General features: G+C 36.7%; 1 protein-coding gene across 3 annotated transcripts in view; it reads right to left on the bottom strand.

Annotated features, from left to right (window-relative positions):
• GFM2 (GTP dependent ribosome recycling factor mitochondrial 2) overlaps positions 1–18982 on the bottom strand; it is a 20038-nt gene extending 1056 nt beyond the window's left edge. Inside the window, exons 1-20 of one of the 3 annotated variants that reach the window (XM_084503429.1) lie at positions 18848–18982; positions 18422–18511; positions 17830–17914; positions 16652–16697; positions 15474–15571; positions 14307–14432; positions 13838–13926; positions 12549–12637; positions 12233–12293; positions 11953–12138; positions 8709–8789; positions 6621–6769; positions 5922–6062; positions 5743–5842; positions 4774–4963; positions 3444–3520; positions 2797–2935; positions 2414–2599; positions 841–956; positions 405–587 (exon numbers count right to left, since the gene is read on the bottom strand). In XM_084503429.1, coding sequence (XP_084359555.1) covers positions 405–587; positions 841–956; positions 2414–2599; positions 2797–2935; positions 3444–3520; positions 4774–4963; positions 5743–5842; positions 5922–6062; positions 6621–6769; positions 8709–8789; positions 11953–12138; positions 12233–12293; positions 12549–12637; positions 13838–13926; positions 14307–14432; positions 15474–15571; positions 16652–16697; positions 17830–17914; positions 18422–18484 — 2205 coding nt within the window. In that variant the 5' untranslated portion in view covers positions 18485–18511; positions 18848–18982. Of the gene's footprint in view, positions 1–404; positions 588–840; positions 957–2413; positions 2600–2796; positions 2936–3443; positions 3521–4773; positions 4964–5742; positions 5843–5921; positions 6063–6620; positions 6770–8708; positions 8790–11952; positions 12139–12232; positions 12294–12548; positions 12638–13837; positions 13927–14306; positions 14433–15473; positions 15572–16651; positions 16698–17829; positions 17915–18421; positions 18512–18604 lie in introns of all 3 variants that reach the window. The other 2 variants (XM_084503430.1, XM_084503428.1) reach the window with 2 other exon arrangements.

Raw genomic sequence — 18982 nt, 5'->3', positions numbered from 1 at the left:
AACATAGTATATATATATATATGCATGTATATATATATTTCATATTACAGTATTAAAGTGCAACACACACAAGTAAATTAACCTAGTAATTTCATTTTTTTTTTTAATTAAAAAAAAATTTCTATTCTCTTTAAAACCTTTTTTAATTTTTTTTTTTTACTATTTCTGACTTAAAATTGAAAACATACTGGTTAACAAACTGAGTCAGGCCCAAAATACTGCTAGGTTTGCAAGTGCAGTAGCCAAATAGGCACTACCACACTGCTACCCCTCTGAATAACTTCCTTCAGTCTTTCAATAACTGAAATATAATTAGAAAAATCCATTCCAAATTCAATCATCTGTAAGAAGGAAAACGATCTGAAGCCTGTGAAGCGTTTTTATGCATTAAGGTAACCACATACCATCATTTCTGCTAGTGGAACAGCAGCAACCACAACCCTGTTATCTTGACGACTCTGGATTTCCTGAACACTGCCCCTCCGTTGCGCAAGGTCAGCAAGCGCTGCACTGAGATGATCTTCACTTACTGTGATTTCGAGGTTCATCAGGGGCTCCAGTACTTGTATACCAGCTTTTTTCAAAGCCTACATGGAAGGCAAGGAGAATTATGCTGAATCTTTTTTTTTTTTTTTTTTTAGAAAATTGACATAAGAAATGCTTACATAATGTAAGCTAATACTGCCACTCACTCTGATTCTCTGCTTCCAAAAGCTATAAAATCCCCAAGCCAGGGTTGTCACACTGTCCAAGAACAATTACCAGATACTGATACACATGTATTTTCCCTGTGATACCTGATGCTACTGTGTTCAACAACAACTTCAGGTTTTGCTGTACCTTTTGCAAGCAACGGGAGACACAAGCTGATACCATTGTGTGGGAGGTGTCAGGATGCATTGTCACTGATTGCACTGTCACATCTATATCCTGAACTGGGAATCCTAGCAAGGGTCCTAGCAAGGAAAAGAAAGAAAAAAGCATACAGAAAAAACAGGCTTTTATTTTTTTTTCAGAGTATTAGGACATGCAGAGGGGGAAAAAAAAATCAGGATTGATTTGGAGTCTCTCGTGAATTCTCCCTCCCTTCCTCTTCTCTTTGCTATGCCTAAAGGCATGACTATTTGTCTTATTCCTTGTTTCATGACTTTACCTAGCTTTGCCAAAAGAGAAAAAGGAATGTAGACTTATACGTTCTTATTCACTTTACCAAAAACAGTTAACGGTCAGAATTTAAAGTTCCTGAGTGCACTCATTCAGATAGCTGTTCCCAAACGATTTTTTTAATACATTGAGATATGTAAAATGTATCTGTTGAAACAAGACCTCATCTGAAAAAGTAAGGAAACCTTTTGTTTAACCTAAAGCGAGAGTATATTCTGTACTTTCATTTTCAACAGAGTGTGATCACGGCAAATGCCTAATACCAACCCCCCTGCAAGGTTAACTCAATTCCATAAAGGATGAACTGCTTCTCTAGTAACCTAGATAGGTTATCTCCCTCCAGACGAGGGCTCTCAACCAGACCACAAAGTGCATTAGACAGGATGGAAGGCTTGAACTGCATCTAAGGAAAAAAAAAAACACAGAGCTTTTTTTTTTTTTCCTACAGAAAACATGGCCAGATTCATTTATTTAAAAAGGAAGAAAGCCCTCAGCAGTATTAATTTTATATCACTAGATATAAAACTATATCACTTGACTATAATCAAGACTCATTCCACAGCCAGAGTTAAGAACACTTTCCAACTCAAAGCAACACGGAAAAGAAACACCACATGCTGCCTATTCTGCATTAATTCTTATTTATTAATCAACTACTTGTTAATTTTGCTGTGAGGGAGAGTGTTTAGGCCACGAATTATTAAACACATCTTGTTTTGAATTAAATGTGAAAGACAGCTCTTTAGAGCAAATTTCAAGTATAGACTTTTAATTACATAAGACTATTTATCGTATTCTTTCACTGATTTAACATAGTGAAAATCAGGAAAAAAAATCAGTAACTTATAGAAGTGTGATATTTAAATGTTGGCCTCAGAAACCAGTTCCAATCACACCGCTGTGTTCTGATGTCCATCAAGCAAAAGCCTTATTTGTTATCAAAAAAATAGATCAAAAAACCCACATCAAATTCAAGGATTTTTAATCATTGTTGAATGATTTATTAGAAATCAAGTTTAAAACCAAAGGCATTCTGGCTTCAATTGCCAGCATGGCAAAAAGAGTGTTTGGCAATTTTTGTAGTTAAGATACTCCTGGAATATTCCTTTGCATCCAGCATTAACAGGTAATAAACTTTAGTTTTCAAGCTACCAAAGCGATTTTTCCCCTCCTAGAAACACACTGAATTGCTTCTTAGAAAAATACGGCGAAAAGTTATGCCAGTATAGCTGTCATAGCACCTCTTTACCTTGAATGCATGAATTTGTGATTCCATTTTCTATAGCTCCCTGAAGTTCCTTCGGTAGCATTTCAATGACACTTGGAGCATACTCAATAGCAGGTTTTGTCATTGCTCTGTCTGCCAACCTGGGCCTCACCTCTAGCTCTGTGGTTACAAAGTGTCGTTTATCTCCTACTGTTTTATCCAATACATCTGCAGGGAAAAACAAAACAAAACAAAACAAAACAAACAAACAAAAAAAACAACACACATTTAGAAAAAACTAATACATATAAGTAACTTTCAGATGAAAGTTAAGTAGTTGAGCCTAATTAAAGGTCATTTCAAGTAAATCAAGGAACAGAACCAGATACAAGATGCTCCTTACATTTACCCATTCACTCCTTTACCTGTGGCTTGTGCAGCATTTAGGATGGTTTCTCTGTAGGCTATCTGAAGAGGTCCCAAGTAAGTTTCTATTCCATATTCACGTTTGATTCGGTCATGAATGATCTCTATGTGTAGTTCTCCCATGCCACAAAGAATAGTCTAGTAAGATGAAAGTTAAGAGAGAGGTAGAAAATCTTGCAAACCTATCAAGCTTTTAAAGTGTTGTTTAAACAAGGACTCACAAGCTTTTAATAGCTTCTTAAAAGTATTTCAAATTCTAAGGAGCCTAGAGAGAAGAAAACAGGACTACTTTAAGTCATCCAAACACCCTAAGTGAAATAGCAATTACTGCTGTAAGACCACTACAAAAAAAAAAGAACATATTACGTTAGCTTACAGAGTACATAATTCAAACTCTTCTAAGCTCATGAAGAACTGTCAGAAACATGCAGAGCATGGGAAGTCCTCCTTTATTCTGTAAATTGCACGTGACTCAATTTTAGTTTGAGGCATACAGCTTTGTACATGATACGAAGGCATTTAGAGAGTCCTTCTCATTCAAGGGAACCTCAATATGCTAAAAAACAAACAACTAACCGAAGGAGTGGTCTTGACTGTTCTAAAATAAAATTTGATTATGAGATGATGAATAGAAGATTCATCTTACTTGTCCTGTGTCGGGATCTAGCTTCACTTTTAAGCTTGGATCTTCACGCTGAAGGCAGCTCAATGCATTATCCAAGTCTGTAAGTAAACATCAAACACTCAAAAATCTCTAAAGAGACTCCGGTAATATGAGAATCAGAATAAAGCCTAAACATCACTTTCCTCCTACAGTCATATTTTATTCTCAGAAGGAATCAAAAGGACCATGGAGAAGCATATCTTTTGTAGACAAAGACAACTCAAATTACAAGCAACTTGTAACTTCTTACTCTCTCCAGTAAATTAATTGCATGCTAAGGAGAGCTTTCATGATTGATTTAATTTCTTAAGTAGCAAAATTTAATGACACCAAGCAGGAGCTCTGTTGCACTCTGTGCAACTTTTGGAGAAAGGAGCTTTTTAAATAAAAAAATATAGTCCCACTTAAAAATAATGGCTTACTGTAAAGAATAGTTAAAATTTAATCATAAGAGTACAATTTTCCAAGTCATATTTGGCACTTACATAAAGACATAATTGAACATGCCAGTGCGTCAACAACTCAGTAAAAAGTACCGCTCCTTTTTTATAGACGAGAAGAATTGTCAGCCAGCTCTTATATGATTTACCTACATATTAAGATGAGTTCAACAAGAAAAGGTTCAAATGCCAATCTTTTTTGTGATTCCCCATTATGTTGCTCAACTGCCAAAGAAAGCAGCTATAAAAAAGCAACGACTCAAAAATAGACTCACAGCTGAAACTGCATTTATTCATTTTACAGACTTTGAGGAAAAAACAACTGAGACACCTCACAACCCACTGGCTCAGCCTGTGGGCGGGTGGTTCCAAACCTACATTACGCCTTGCTCCATTCCACTAGACTACAGTAGGACTTGATTTTCCTTTCCCTTCACCATCAATCATGCTCAGCTTTGCTGGAATGAAGTTGCAGAGTGTTGGAGGATGTATTTTCAAAGAGTGAAGCAATCAGGTGTTCTGGTACAGATTCTCTGGGAAGGGCAGTTAAGATTAAAGGTCACACTGCATGGGTGAACCCTAACTAGACTCTTGCTAAGTGAAGAGTTACACTACAGCATATAACAGCAAATGCTGACTGAAAAAAAAAAAACAGTTCAAGGTTAACTGTACTCAGAGACAGTAGGAACAGCAAATCTGCATGACTGTAGCAAAACTAAGCATGATAGTAAAGAGGAGACAAATGCCTCCAGGTCTTCTTTCAAAATTAGTAGTTATTACGTTTTCCAGACACACACAAAAAAACACATTAATAATAAAATAAGGATACTGACAACCATAATCTAAAATACTTTCACGTAGCTACACTGTACCTTGTTGCTTGGCCATTGAAGGAGGTTCAATGGTACAGAAGAAGACGGGCTCAGGAATCTCAACACCTGCCAGCAGAAGACTCTCCACATCGCTGCCACTCCTCCGCTCTCTGCCAGTATCCCTTCCAGCTCGCTGTGCTGCAGCTACAGCTGAAGCCTTCGATGACACTATGGTATCTCCAGTGGCACTCTATATGTCAACCCCCAGTGACCCACAGGTGACAGGAAGGGGGAGGAGAGAACAAAACAATTAAACCAAAAGCTGATCATTTCTCTTCCTCAAAACCATCTGCGCTACACTCCGCTGATTTATAAACGATTACTGTAACTTCTCTACACAAATAATTAGACTGATCTGGAAGATGAAAATATGTGCTCAAGCTTAGACTGATATTTCTTTGTCTTGCTCACTAGATTTTAAATCTAGCATAGCAGTCAAGATATAAAGCCACAAAATACAGTGTTGGTAAAAGAAATCTTGCCTATGAATGCTAAAATTGGTCACATTTTCAAAAATCTGTGCAAATGATACCTACACAGCCTATTCAGGCACTGAAACACTGTATTAGTAAGCCATCTAAGAGAAGTATGAAACAAACATTCTTGAACTTAAACTGTTGATTTTGGTTAACTTATTTGCAACATCACTCTCCTTTCCACTGAGGTCTCTCCATGGCTTTACACAGCATTGGTACTGTGAGAGTTGCAATATAAACGTAAGTTCAGAGCCCTACAGCTTCAGTGTTCAATGCTTTCCATGTAATCAGCCCTGCATCTCCCAGGTCTATTACCAACATTTGCACAGTGTAATTTTTGATTTTAGGAGGAAGTATACATATACTTCAAATAAAGTAAGCTTATGTATTTCACAACAATCAAGACAAGAACACGTTTGAGATACAGTATCACAGAAGTACAAAGCACACTAGTGAAACAAACTTTCTTTCAGAATAAAGTATTTTCAATTACCTGTTTTAACCCAACAGTAAGGGCAATGTTGCCAGGCATTAGTGATGGTATTTCAATTTGCTGATCAGCAAAAGGCAGGAGCAGACGGCTTATTCTCTCCCTACAAATGAAATTCTTGAATATTTCATGACTAACAGACATTACGATGTTACACTAAAGCACATCTTACTCTTACTCACGTGCAACTTTTGTTAATATTATATACAGCTGATTGAGGTTTCAGTGAACCTGAATAAACACGAATGAAAACCAGTGGTCCACGACATTTATCATGAAGGACTTTAAACGCTAGGGCACACAGGTCATCTTTGTACCACTGCCTACAAAACAGAAACCACAACAAAAAGCATACTTGTAGGATTAATATTCTTCAAGCTCACGTTTACATAAATACCCACTCACTTAAGAAGCTGCGTGTTTCTTATTGCACTATTAGCAGAGGCAGATTTTTCTTAAAACAAACAAACAAAAAAAACCAACAAAAATACAATGTAATTTATACAAAATATATTAACCTAAGCAGTGCCAGCTCCAAAAGAATGCGTAAGAGGCCATATACCTTAGCCAATATTAGAGATGATCCGTAGACCCCCGTTGTAAAACGCCGGTATCCTCAGATTAAAAATAGATTTTAAGTTCTAAAATTGCAAGTTTGGCAATTAGAGATACGCATGCAATTTTAGTAGCACTGGCCAGAGCAGGTTCAGTACTTGAGAATATTTTTAAGTCTGTACATCTTTACTGTTATTTAACATCTAACAGCAGTAAGCATTTTTAAAGATATTAATGGTTTCTTAATGTTTTTTTTAAATTTTCTCCTTTTATGCTCTCCTACTCGTTTTCCTTTTTGCTGACACTGCCTTTCTTCTTGTACTTACAGAAACTCATATGATCGCTCATTAGGTGCGGGCAAGTACATCGTAATAGCGTCCAGTAAAGGCTGTACTCCTTTGTTCTTCAGTGCACTGCCACAGAGTACAGGTACTGCTTTCTGAGCTAGTGTGACCCGGCGTATAGCAGACTGTAGCTGCAAAAAAAGTAATTTTCTGTTAACATACAAACCACACTTTAACCTTAAATGGCATTTCAGCTCTTGGATATTGCTTGCTGTTCACATATCTAGGAAATGACAAGCTCATTTATTTTTTTCCTTTTATTTATAGAAAAGGAAAGACAGAAAATAAAATGTTTACTACAGGTAAAGAGTGCCTTTTCACTTCATTAAATCAGTGTGTCTGTCTGCCAGTGCATCTATCAGTGTGTAAAAAAAGCACAAGGACAAACCAACAGACCTTAAACAGCGTACTAAAACACCACTGACATATAAATCACTATCATGTAATCAGCAGCCTTTGCAGCTAGCAATAAGCATTTAGAAAGTGATTCCAGCAACTGCTTGAGAATAACTGGGCTATGGCAAGCAATGTGCATGACAGGTAATAAACATAAATATAGCTATCCACATAGGTCTTGAGTAACAGACTGTACATACTGCCCTCTCAGGGCACTCCAACCTGCAGCACATCAGCAGGTGATGTACAGCCAAGCTACTTCTCTGCCTCAAATGGGAAGGGGAAGAACTGCTTGCAGCAACTCCTCTTGCACACACAGGTTTTTAAAAACAGTTATTTTTATTGGTCTTTTCATTTAAAGAAGTTACTGTCACATTGCTGATGAGTTCTGTCAGCTTCCACTTCTCAACTTGTAAAAGTTCCTATGTTCTTTTGTTTTAGACAATATTTTGTATTATATTTTTAAGTTCTCATTTTATTTATGCAAGCCAGTCTTCCATAGCAACCTTACTGTGAAAGGCCATGTATTCCAACACAAACTCAACAAGCATAAATATGATATTAATAGTAAAAAAAAAAAAAAAAAAAAAAGAATCATTCATTCACTTTTACATTAAAAAAAACATGTTTTAGCAAGGTTACCATTTTTCCAATCAGATCACATGAGATTGTGTTTCTAAATTCACCTACAAAAGTCTCTTCATTGTGCTCTAAATCCATACTGGGCAGGTAAAGTTACAGTTTGGTCTGCTAGCACAGGTTTTGTTTGATTTTAATTTTTAGTTTGTTTATTTTAGTGTTTGTTTATTATAAAAATATTTGAAGTTTTTGTGTACCTAAAAGTTAATTTTAAAGCACAAACACAATAAATTTTCTTTTGAAAAAAACAGACTTTACACTAAAAGGGTTTTGGATAGAAACGTAGGTCAGCTCTGCCACCATAAACAGTGAGGCAGGACCACAGCCTGAATCATGAGAAGCCCTACTAAGGTCAACAAGACTACCCATGTGTACCACTTCTCGTACTTGCTGTGCAGTCCCATATTTATTTAACAATATAAAACCCCAAACATTTAGAGGTATGTTTCCAAACATAACATCACTTGCTCAACTCCAAATGAACCACATATCCAAATGTTTAGATGCTAAAATAAAAGCCACTGTTTTTAAGATTTCTAAACATTCGAGGTACATCTGCTCATGTTCTTTTTCTAATATTCCTTTTTATTTGGAAAGTTTTACTTCACCAGTTTCAACATGCAACGCCTGAAAGCCCAACTAATTTACAGTAACTGAAGTGCTACTTTCAGGAGCTCAGACAAACCGGGTTGACTCTACTTGGAAATTCCATTCGCCTTTCCCTAGAGTCTTTTCAGCATCCAAAATGTCAATAAAAATCATCCTTAACAAAGGTTAAACTATTTTTTTTTGGTAGTTTTGTTTAACATGTTTGAGAATCACTGTTAGTTCACTATCATATATAACTCATACTAATTTTGAATGTACTTTGTCTTAAATTCAAAGTACTATAAAAGCTAGTGATTTGTTGATTAAAAATTTCACATCTGCAAAATCATAATCTTCATGTGCCAAAAAAATAAAAATAAGTAGCCCTGATATTCAGAATGACAGCTAGTAATAACTTATTTGTAGATAATGAAAGGTAAAAGTTACCTTGTCAGCTGGTATTATGTCAAAATTTTCACTGTATTCTCCTAGAACCAGTTCAGCAAATTCATCGTCCAGATCTGCAACCTTCAACAGAATAGCTCTGTTTTACTATTTGGTATACAGCAGTTTCACAGATGAGTCACAAGTCTTACTTATTTAGAAAACGCAGCTAAACAGAATAGGAATCAAGACTTTAAAGACACCAAGTATCAAACTCAAACTAAACAATACTGACGATGCATTCCATATCTCAGATTCCAACCCAACTCCTATAGATCCTTTTCCCAGTTTTACAAAAGTCATTAGCCTTTTCACATGAAAAAATAAAATCCTTCCTTTATATTACAGAATTTAGTTTTACACAATAAAAGTTTGCCCTTCTCTCAACAAAAATGTAACTATTGTAATAGCTAAGGAAAGTGTGTTAAATAATAAAAAAGAAGATTTTAATTATTTTCTGCTTGTTAGCATGTGCTAGGTAGGACAAGCTTTTACAGTCCTTTCCAGTGCTTCAGGGCTCTTGGTCTACTTCTGCAGAACAAATCTCCCCAAAAGAAAAAAGCAAGAGCCTTTAGGGAACCAATTTTACAAAGAAATCTATGCAAATAAAGGTTTCAGGAAAACATGGGGTGGGTGGAGAACTATCAGCTTCATAAAGCTGCTGTCAGATAAAACATCAGTGGGAAAGAAAATGCTTGTACATCTCCTTGAACCCGAAAAAGCCTGCAGCCATATAGTGTCATCACAAGTATATAACTGAATATATTTCAGACCTGTAAACAAGGTGAAGTCTGAAGTAACCAGCAATTAACTTTTGTGAGAGAACAGACCCAGCTGGAAAAAAATAGGCAAGCTTTCAGGGCATTTTAACCTTCATGTCAGCGGCTCAAAAGTCCAACGGATCTTTTGTGTTTTCAAGCTGTTCCAATTAGCTTTAAAATAATTAAATACATTTCAAACATTGTCTCATATACACCTTTGTACTACCACACACCTGCTACAACCCTAAGGCACTACACTCCTTCTAGTGGCTATGACAGCAATTAACCAAATACTGAAATGACTCATTTCAGACGTCTGAAGCGATTTCTGAAATTAATTCATTCAGAAATCTAATTAAGCCAATAGGAAAAACGTAAGAGATAAAGGAAAACATTCATTTAGTCAAATGAAAGGCAAGCTTACAAGATGATTAGTAGTCAAACTACTAAATTTTACATTATTTGTGATACAAAGAATATTAATAGAATAGAAAGCAGGGTAAAAAATATTTTAGGAACACAAAGTTATCTCAGTTATCACAGCCCTGGCCCGCCTCTTCCTGCTTCAGGAAAGGACTGGAAATGAAAGAGTGAAAGGAGCAGGACAGGACCAAACAAAATCAACACTGTTTTATGAAGCTTTCCATCTAACAAATTTTTTAAAAGGACAGACTGAGTAATAACACTCCCACTTAAAACCTGCATATTTAGAAAACTAGATTGCATATGTGTTTTGCTGAACTTGATGCAATACTGAATGGATCTCTCTGACAGGTGTTTCAAAGGAAACTGAAAGTCCAGCATCCTCTGTCTATGCACTTGCACATTTTCCAAAGTTGCATGGAAGGCAGGTCTTCCAGCAAAATGGATCAATACCTCAGGCAAATGTAACTTTTAAACTTCCCATATTTTCATTTATAGCAGTAAACAGTCAAATATAATCACTACTACACTTGTGGGCCATATAAAAGCGACTGCAGTTTTAGACTGAATAAAAGCAAACAGAATGTAAAATAACTTGTTTTAATGGGAGAGAAGTATTGCCTGGAATCTCTCAAGTGCAACTAACTTTTCTGTATCGTTACATAAATCACACAGAACAATTTGGGATTTCATAATGCCAGCTGAGAGAGGAAAAACAATCTGGACAGACTATTCCAAATGTTCTGCACTGTTTAACAGGCAGTTAACTCCTACTTTATTATTCTTCCTTTCTTTACCTCTTCTATACTGTCTCATCTGTGGGAAGCATGTTAGGATCCCAGTATCAAACAGATCATGTTTCTATTGCAATTTCTTAGCTATACAGCATGACAATTTATGGAAAACAAATATATTCTTGTTATCTCATACAAGTTATCATGGACTTTCTGGATGGATCCGGAAAAAGGTTTATGGTGAGATTCAGCTGCCTCTTGCACAGCATTTAGTGTCATTCTGAACAGACTGTGACATCCCATCCAGCTTCTAGCTGCCACTCCAGGATACAGATACCCCACAGGTCCGGGTCCCATGTGCTAGGCCTCATGTGAATGTCCCAAGTATTTTTTCACAACTAGGATGGCAAAAGATTCCACATTAGCCATCTTAATACTAAATTTAGTTTTTAAGAATTTTAAGGAGTATTTTCCATTTTGCATATGTATTGTGCAGCCAGGGAGTCTGACTCTCTCTATTTAGTGTGTTTTGCCATCAGACGTTTGACAGATGTAGAGTTAAGTGAAGAAAGTGGGAAATTCAACAAGAACGAATGCAGAACTTTGTGCCTGGGACGGAACAAATCCATGCACTGACACAGAATGGGGACGAACTACCTAGGAAATAGCTTTGCAGAAGACAACCTGAGGGTCCTGCTGGACCAGCAAGCCTAAGTCAGCAGCGTCCCCTTGCAGTGACAAATGGTAACTGCATACTGCAAGAGTACACCCAGTGGGTCAAGGCAAGGACTTATCACTTTGCACTTGTGAAGCCACATCTTAGACTTTGATTTTAGGTTCCCTCTCACAAGAGTGACTGATAAATGGTGAGAAATCCAGGGGGATATTAGTAAGGTGGTATGTTGGATTGCAGCTGGAGACCCAGAGAGATGACCATCTAAAAAAGGTCATCTAAAGAGGAAAACAAAGGATGTTAAATGCTGCCTCCTACTACCTACAACCTGAACTGGTGGTGGGACTGTTTCAGGGAAAAGGGCCAGATTCTTTACAGGGGCGCGCAAGGAAATGACAAGAAACACTGCCAAACAACACTTCACTACAAGGACAATCAAACACTGGGATATGCTGCCTAGACTGTAATTTCCACCCCTAGAGACCCTGAAAACTAAGCTGAACAAGGCCCATAACAACATGATCTAATGCTGAAGTTAGTCCTGTTTTTATCAGACCACTGCACTAGATGTATCAAGAGGTCCCTTTCAGCTTAATTTTTTCTACTGTTCTAAATAACAGTTTTAAATGTATTATGTATTTACTTTAGAACTTTACTTGTTCTATTAAGGTATTTCTAGCATCCTGGACTTCTTGGAACAGGTTGGGATCATCAGTCTCTAGCAGTGGCTTTTGCTCAAAATGTTTTCCGTCATCCAAATCAGAAGTAGGTTTCCAAATTATTTGTTCCTTAGTCACAACATCAACCAGTCCTCTGAAAGTCTTGGCCTCCCCAATGGGCAACTGCAATTAGAATTAGAGAGTTGCAGAAAATTAAGAAGGAAGTTCCATTCAAAAGAAAAGCAGAGAAATTCCTAAGCTTAATTTCTACGCTTACCTGTAAAAGCAAAGGTTTTGTCTTCAACTTTTGTTTGATACTCTCAACAGCATATGTAAAGCTGTATCAAAACAACAGATATTAAGTTACAATAAATTTAATGATACAGTAAAATTGGTTTACTTTTCCTTACTTATTGTAAAAATTAATCCTACGATTACACAAAAACATGCATCTGCATAATTGAAAATATGTATACATGTAGGATACATTAACATAATTTACTATCTCTGTGCTTAACAAAACAACTTAATCTTGATTAGATTAGATACTATTACAAGGTTTTTAAGAGGGACTAAAATAACTGTATAAATACCTTGCCCTGTTTTTGTCCATCTTGTTTAAAAAGCAGATTCGTGGTATCTGATGTTTGTCTGCTTGCCTCCAGACTGTCAGAGTTTGTGCCTATACAAAGACACAAAACAGCAACATTAACAAAACAGCAACATTAATACTATAGTTGAACTATACGCCCCCCAATATCTTCATCTTATACTGCCGCTGCTGAGGGACTGAGTTCAGAGTAGAGAAGGGAACTGTGCTGAAGGCGTTATGACACCCCCTTATCTAGCAAAGTGTATGAACTTCACAAGCAACTTCATCACAGCTCTTCCCTCAGCTGTCACCATGTCCCCTCCTCCACTAAGGGCACAAAGTAACATAACAAAGGTAACACAGAGAGAAGTGTTACAGGGGATCTATGCTGAAAGAACTCAGTAATGTTTAGGCTTAAGACTTTATTGCCAAGGCTTAAGTACACATTAGCAAGTATTTCTGTTGCTACACAAACAACACTAAAAACTGCTGTGGTTACACTGGTAATTTGTGTACTGCTGAGCCATTTGTGATGGTCATTTCTATTTAAAAGTTAAAACTGGTACATATGAAAATCAGTTCAGGTTCAGAAGTGGTCTCCTATCAATACATGGACATAATGCAAGAAATCCCCACGTTTAAAAAAAAAAAAAAAAAACACAAAACAAACAAACAAAAAAAAAACACCACACAACAAAACACACAAAATCACCGCTCTCATTTTTTGTTGTTGGGTGTGGGAGGGTTCAGGCTCGTATACAATGGTAAACTGAACACTGTATTCAAAACATTGAACTTTTCTACAGAATTGAACCATACACGTTATAAACTCAAATTCCAGCCTGCCTACACCTTTTAGGCACTATGCTCCAATGGGCATATTTAAATAGGTCTTTGGGGAGGAAGAAATTCCAGATGAAAATTATTTATTTCTTTACATGGAATTATCTAATGAGACGCTCATTTCTCTCTAGTGATAGAGCTAGCCAGAAGCATTCATGGTAATCTGCATTTATTGACAGCAACAAAAAAAAAAGGCAACAAAAAAACCTACAAACAACAAAAACAGACTTAAGTGGCAATCCCACTTACTTTCTTCTTGGTAGCAGAGAAATTCCTGTACACTTATATAACTTAAAATTAAAACGTTCAGCTTTCTGAAGCTCAATTTTGACCAATGCATGAACGTAGATAACATATAGAAACATCAAAGTATTATTGTTATTATTTCAGCATCTTTTAAGTCATTAGGAAAACAAAACAAAACAAAACATTACCAGTCATTTTTACCTCAACACCAGCTGAAGCATCAAACACTGCTACTGCTCCATCCAGAACTCTTAAGCAGCGCTCAACTTCCAGTGTAAAGTCCACATGACCTAAAAAACAATTGAAAGAATTCAAATTTGTCATTTGAATTATGACTGTCATAACTAAAACAGGCAATACCTACAGGTCACTACATTTTTTTTTTAAATGCTAAAAAACATGTCAATATGACCCTGTCTCCACTTTAACAGAAATACACACACCAGCCCTTGAAGCACACCGACTGTACCTGCTCTGAATTTAAACAAGCCAGATCAGGCTCCAGGAGGCAATAATTTGTCAAGGTCAACAGAGCTCAGTACAGGTTTATTTACTGCATCAACTCAACCAATTAAATATTGCACCACATTCAAAACTAGGACCTAGGCACAGCAATACCTCACCTCATCTACTCCCTCCTAGTTAGAGGGGTACCACTAAAGCACAGTACCTGGTGTGTCAATCAGATTGATTCTGTAGTCCTTCCAGTCAAAAGTAACAGCAGCAGACTGAATGGTAATACCACGTTCTCGTTCCTGTACCATAAAATCTGTCACTGTGTCTCCATCATCAACATCTGTGAACAGAAAGCAGGGTTACAGCTGGGTATATAAATCACTCAAAGGCTGAAGTTGTCCTGGAATAAAGGTGGAGAGAGAAATTTGGAAATACTTTCTGTTTTGTACGTGTACAAGCTATGAAAACGGCCCTAGTTCATAGAACGATGTCAGCTCATTTACCCAGGCTCCCTGTCTAAGCAACAAACACTCTGCAAGTCAAAGACCAACTATTCCAACAACATTTTATGTTCTTAATCAAAGAACAACACTGTGTAGAAATTTAAAGTGACATCACTATGAGAAGCTTAAGAAAATAAAGCAAAGTCCAAAACCATGAACAAACCACACTTTTGAATACACTGGCTGTACTCGCTGTATATGATCTGGTATTTTAAAATGTAATAGTTAAAACTTAATTAAGTTAAAACTAGACTTATGTTAAAAAAGCTACGCAATTTATTATTTTTAATAAAAAAGATGCAGCCAAGCTTGCCACCAAGTTCAATCAATCCACTAGCCAAGTATCTTCTAACGCTCTCATACAGTAGAGAAAACAGAATTAAATTTAAAAGGTCAAAAGGCAGCATAAATAAAGGCTGCCGTGATCCTTTCAATATTGAAGATTTCTGAGAGAGTTGACGCTGCAAGGAATTCACCCTGTGTTAGGGCTTCCAAAATAAATGGTTACTTTTTGGTGATCTGGTTCCCTAACACATCAAAAGGGAACTGGAGAAACAGCCTTGCCAAAACAGTCAATGAACAATATGTAAAACAAGGAAAGCTTCTGATTAAATGTTAAGCAAATCAGAGTGACCTAAAAATAAAAGAAAAAAAATGCATTTGTGAGCTCTTAACTGCCTTAGAATGTAAATGCAACTGTGTTAGAATGTAATAGAAAATGCATTATAATTTCCCTTTATTGCAACGCAACTTTTTTGATACAATAAATATCTATGATAAAAATTCCACCAGCAATCCCTAACTGCCTTGTGTATGATTGCTAATATTAAGTCTTTCAAAGCCACTTAAATAAAAAAAATTAAAAAAAAAAATCTAACCTCCAAGTGTTCGTATGTATCCAGAATAATACAGCATTCTCTCTGTTGTTGTAGTTTTCCCTGCATCAATATGGGCCATGATGCCAATGTTGCGGATTCTGCATAAAACAAACACATTACCTTTACTGTGGTAATTTTGTTTTCCAGTGATGTTGGTTCTTGCATAAACAATTCATATCCATTATGATGAAGATGAATCACACAAAATGAATAACATTTTTCCTCTACTGCTTAACTGATATAACGTACATGCTGATCCTGAAGCATGTTAGCACTGAAATAGCAAATTTTCTTCAGATTGGTGATATTTGAGAGTATAGGAACAGTTTAACATGTTTCACTTCTGTAGTAGTTTGGCGTCATTCTGCACCCATCTGCCCTCTCCACAGAGAAATACCCCCATTACCTTTTGTCCATCCCTATCCCTAAGCCATGGTAACTAAAGCAGTCTGCTGAATTTATACTCTTTATGCACCAAATCTAGCAATCAATTTCTCATGAAGTTGTCCCTGATTCTGTTCATCCAAATCTTCTTTTCTGAAGTACCTTGCACAGAGGCTACCAAAGCTACTTCACTGACTCTGCACACCACAGGCTTGTGGTCAGCCCCCATATTCACCATTAATGGTAGCTGAATTGGCACTCAAGACAGAGGTAGTCTTCCAAAAGAGCTTCATCCCTCTGCCATTTCTTTGACAGCTCAGCCCCTAATTACTTTGACCTCACTACGAAGGCCCTTATCTCTGTGACTGAGTGCTCCTGTAAACACAAAGTATGCAGTCCTGCCCATGGTGGTGGTCCAGTTGACAAGAAATTCCTTCCTTCATTTACCTACCAGTGACCACTGTGGACTTTGAGTTTCTCTAAAAGGTCAATTTTGATGGTGGTTATGATTTTAAACTTTATGATTAAAAAAAAAAAAAAAAAAGATTATGATATTTTATAATATTGGTTATGATTTTGATCTTGAATGTGACTCATATTTTTACCAATCCAAGACCCTTCTGACATGAGCAACCATTTTACACCAAAATGTCAGAAATCTAAAACTAAGGAAGTATTAACTGTTATTTAGAACATGCACTTAATTAACAGGAATAGCAACAACCCTCAACATTGTACCACATCAATTCCCTTTGCTCTCGGTTACATAGGGAGAGTAAGTTGGCATGACATACCTGGATATATGAGGATTAATGACAGAACGTAGAGATTTAACATCTTCTGGAAACAAACAGAACAAAGATTTGTCAGGTTGATCCCAACATAGAAGCAACAGATTTTCAACAAAATCAGGTATATTTAAGAAAACTCCTAAAAAGCTTACCAAAAACAATTCAGACAAAGCCACAACTCACGACAATCCCCCTAATCCCTACCCATCTCAATTTTCTTCAAAGACATATTTACATTTGCAACAGGTCTCACTCTCTTGCTCTCTCTCACACATAAAACTCTTCAAAACTTAGAAACAACACAAAAGAGCCAACACAGAAAAGTAGCAACTGAATAGCAAAATCTTACTCTGCAGAAGCAGTAACAAAACATGCCACAGTCCAAGACAATTGCAATGCTGAAATTCATCTGAATACCTTTCCTGGGTAGAAAGAAAGCTGACCTAGACTAAGAAGAGTTTTAAATTTGTATTTTCTTAAAAGATACTTCCCCTCTCATACATTATTTAGTTGCTAAATAAGCTGCAAATTGTGTTTAAATAGAAGTTGGCTACTCACTAGTGACCAATATTTTCATCTCTAGTTTCTTCTAAAACACTGCAGGAAAAAATATGCCTGACTCCTAATGCTAATTTGTATCAGTTGGATTCCATTCTATCTCACTGCTGCTACTCAAAAAACAGCAAAAACTCCTTTTAATAGAAATTTTGTTTTCCACACACCTTATTCTTCTTATTCTCTTTTACCCTAACTCTGTGAAGAAAATAGACTAATGATAACTTAGAACTTCCTTCTCTTTAATCACAGATTCCTGATTTATTACCCCTTGTCCAACACACTGGCTATCATCAGCTACTTGATAACCGATTAATACTTCAAGCAATTGGATAGGGGTTCCAGCACACTTCACAGCTGATTTTTTATCCATCTCTATGTTTAATTTTTCTTATTTCCTAAAGTCTCTATACTGTACACCTACAGAGAAAACAAAAGAAATACAAAGCATTTCTTTTCAGGCCTTGATCCTATTAACTATTCTGCACTTGAAAACACAAATTTTATAAATAATGACTCAAAAATATAGTAAAACTTAGGAATTATCTTACTTGTTTTAAAATGAATTCCTACTACTAAATCATAAATTAAATTGAGAGAAATGACAAAATATTTTAAACTGATACCTGGTGAACAACTGTAGCTTCTTTGACCAGTGTTCTGCCATGTCAGGCTTAGGACTTTGATTTTTGTCTTCCTGAAACAGGCATGCTAAAACGGAAGGAAAAAAAGAACACAAAAAAATGTCATCAGCAAAACTAATAACTAAATACAAATCAGATCTTGCAGGAACTGACATTCATTAGATATTTACATGAACTCAAACTGCCACCTAGTTGGAAGCAGAAGTATGAAGATGGTAGCATCACTGTTTAAACCAAGTCCAAACCTAGTATCATTTGGGAATTCTTGTAAAAATCTATGATATTATCAAAACAAGTTGTCAGTAGCCACAGTATTCTAAATATGCCTAAGTATTTGTTTAAATAATACAAATTTAAGTCAAAAACGTTGTGTAATCCAAACCACAGGTGTCTAAAAAAAGGTTAGAAGAAAACACAGCTTCCCCATTCTGACCCATGAGAAGCCCAATTTCAACATGAATTCATTCATGCTGTTCAGATACCAACTCCAGCTGAAAATGTTTACTTTTTTTTCTTCTTCTTCTTTTCCTCACAGTAAAAGAGTCAAAATTTAGGAAAAAAAAAAAAGGTTTACCTCGCTGCAGAGTGTTGATAACTTCAATGCGCTCATCGGAAGTTTCCTCAGAGGTCTCAACATCCTGGCTCCTGTGTCTGACGCTGTCCCCTGTTAAAAATAAATAAAATATATATATAAATAAATAAATAGACAGAGCAAATGCTTACAACAGAAAGCGTGTGACTGTACTTCTACAGAAACCTGTTGTGGAGCTGGGTTCGCTTTCAGGTGGGGTTACTGCTTTTCGGGTTAAACCCGCTCCAGATTAGCAAAGGCAGGTCCTGAGGGCTCAGGGGGCAGCAGCACAGCACAGGTCCACGAGCGCAGGGCACATCGCTCGTTTCTCTGACGATTTCACAGCCCAGGAAGCAGCACAACCCATGGCACAACCCACACTCACGGTGAAAACGAGCTCCAGACCTCACAGATCAGCGAGGCACGCACCGTTTTCTAATCTTGCAGGAGCGGGGGGCAGGGAAGAGCACATTCTTTGAACAACAACAAAATCAGATTAAAAACCGACACAAAATCTCCACAGCGGGGCCGGGCCCGCCCCGTGCTGAGGCGCCGGCGGAAGGC

The sequence above is a fragment of the Aythya ferina genome (assembly GCF_964211825.1).
Source record: "Aythya ferina genome assembly, chromosome: Z".
Classification (NCBI taxonomy): Eukaryota; Metazoa; Chordata; class Aves; order Anseriformes; family Anatidae; genus Aythya; species Aythya ferina.
The sequence above is the reverse complement of the archived record's forward strand: the minus strand, read 5'-3'. Positions and strand labels throughout refer to the sequence as shown.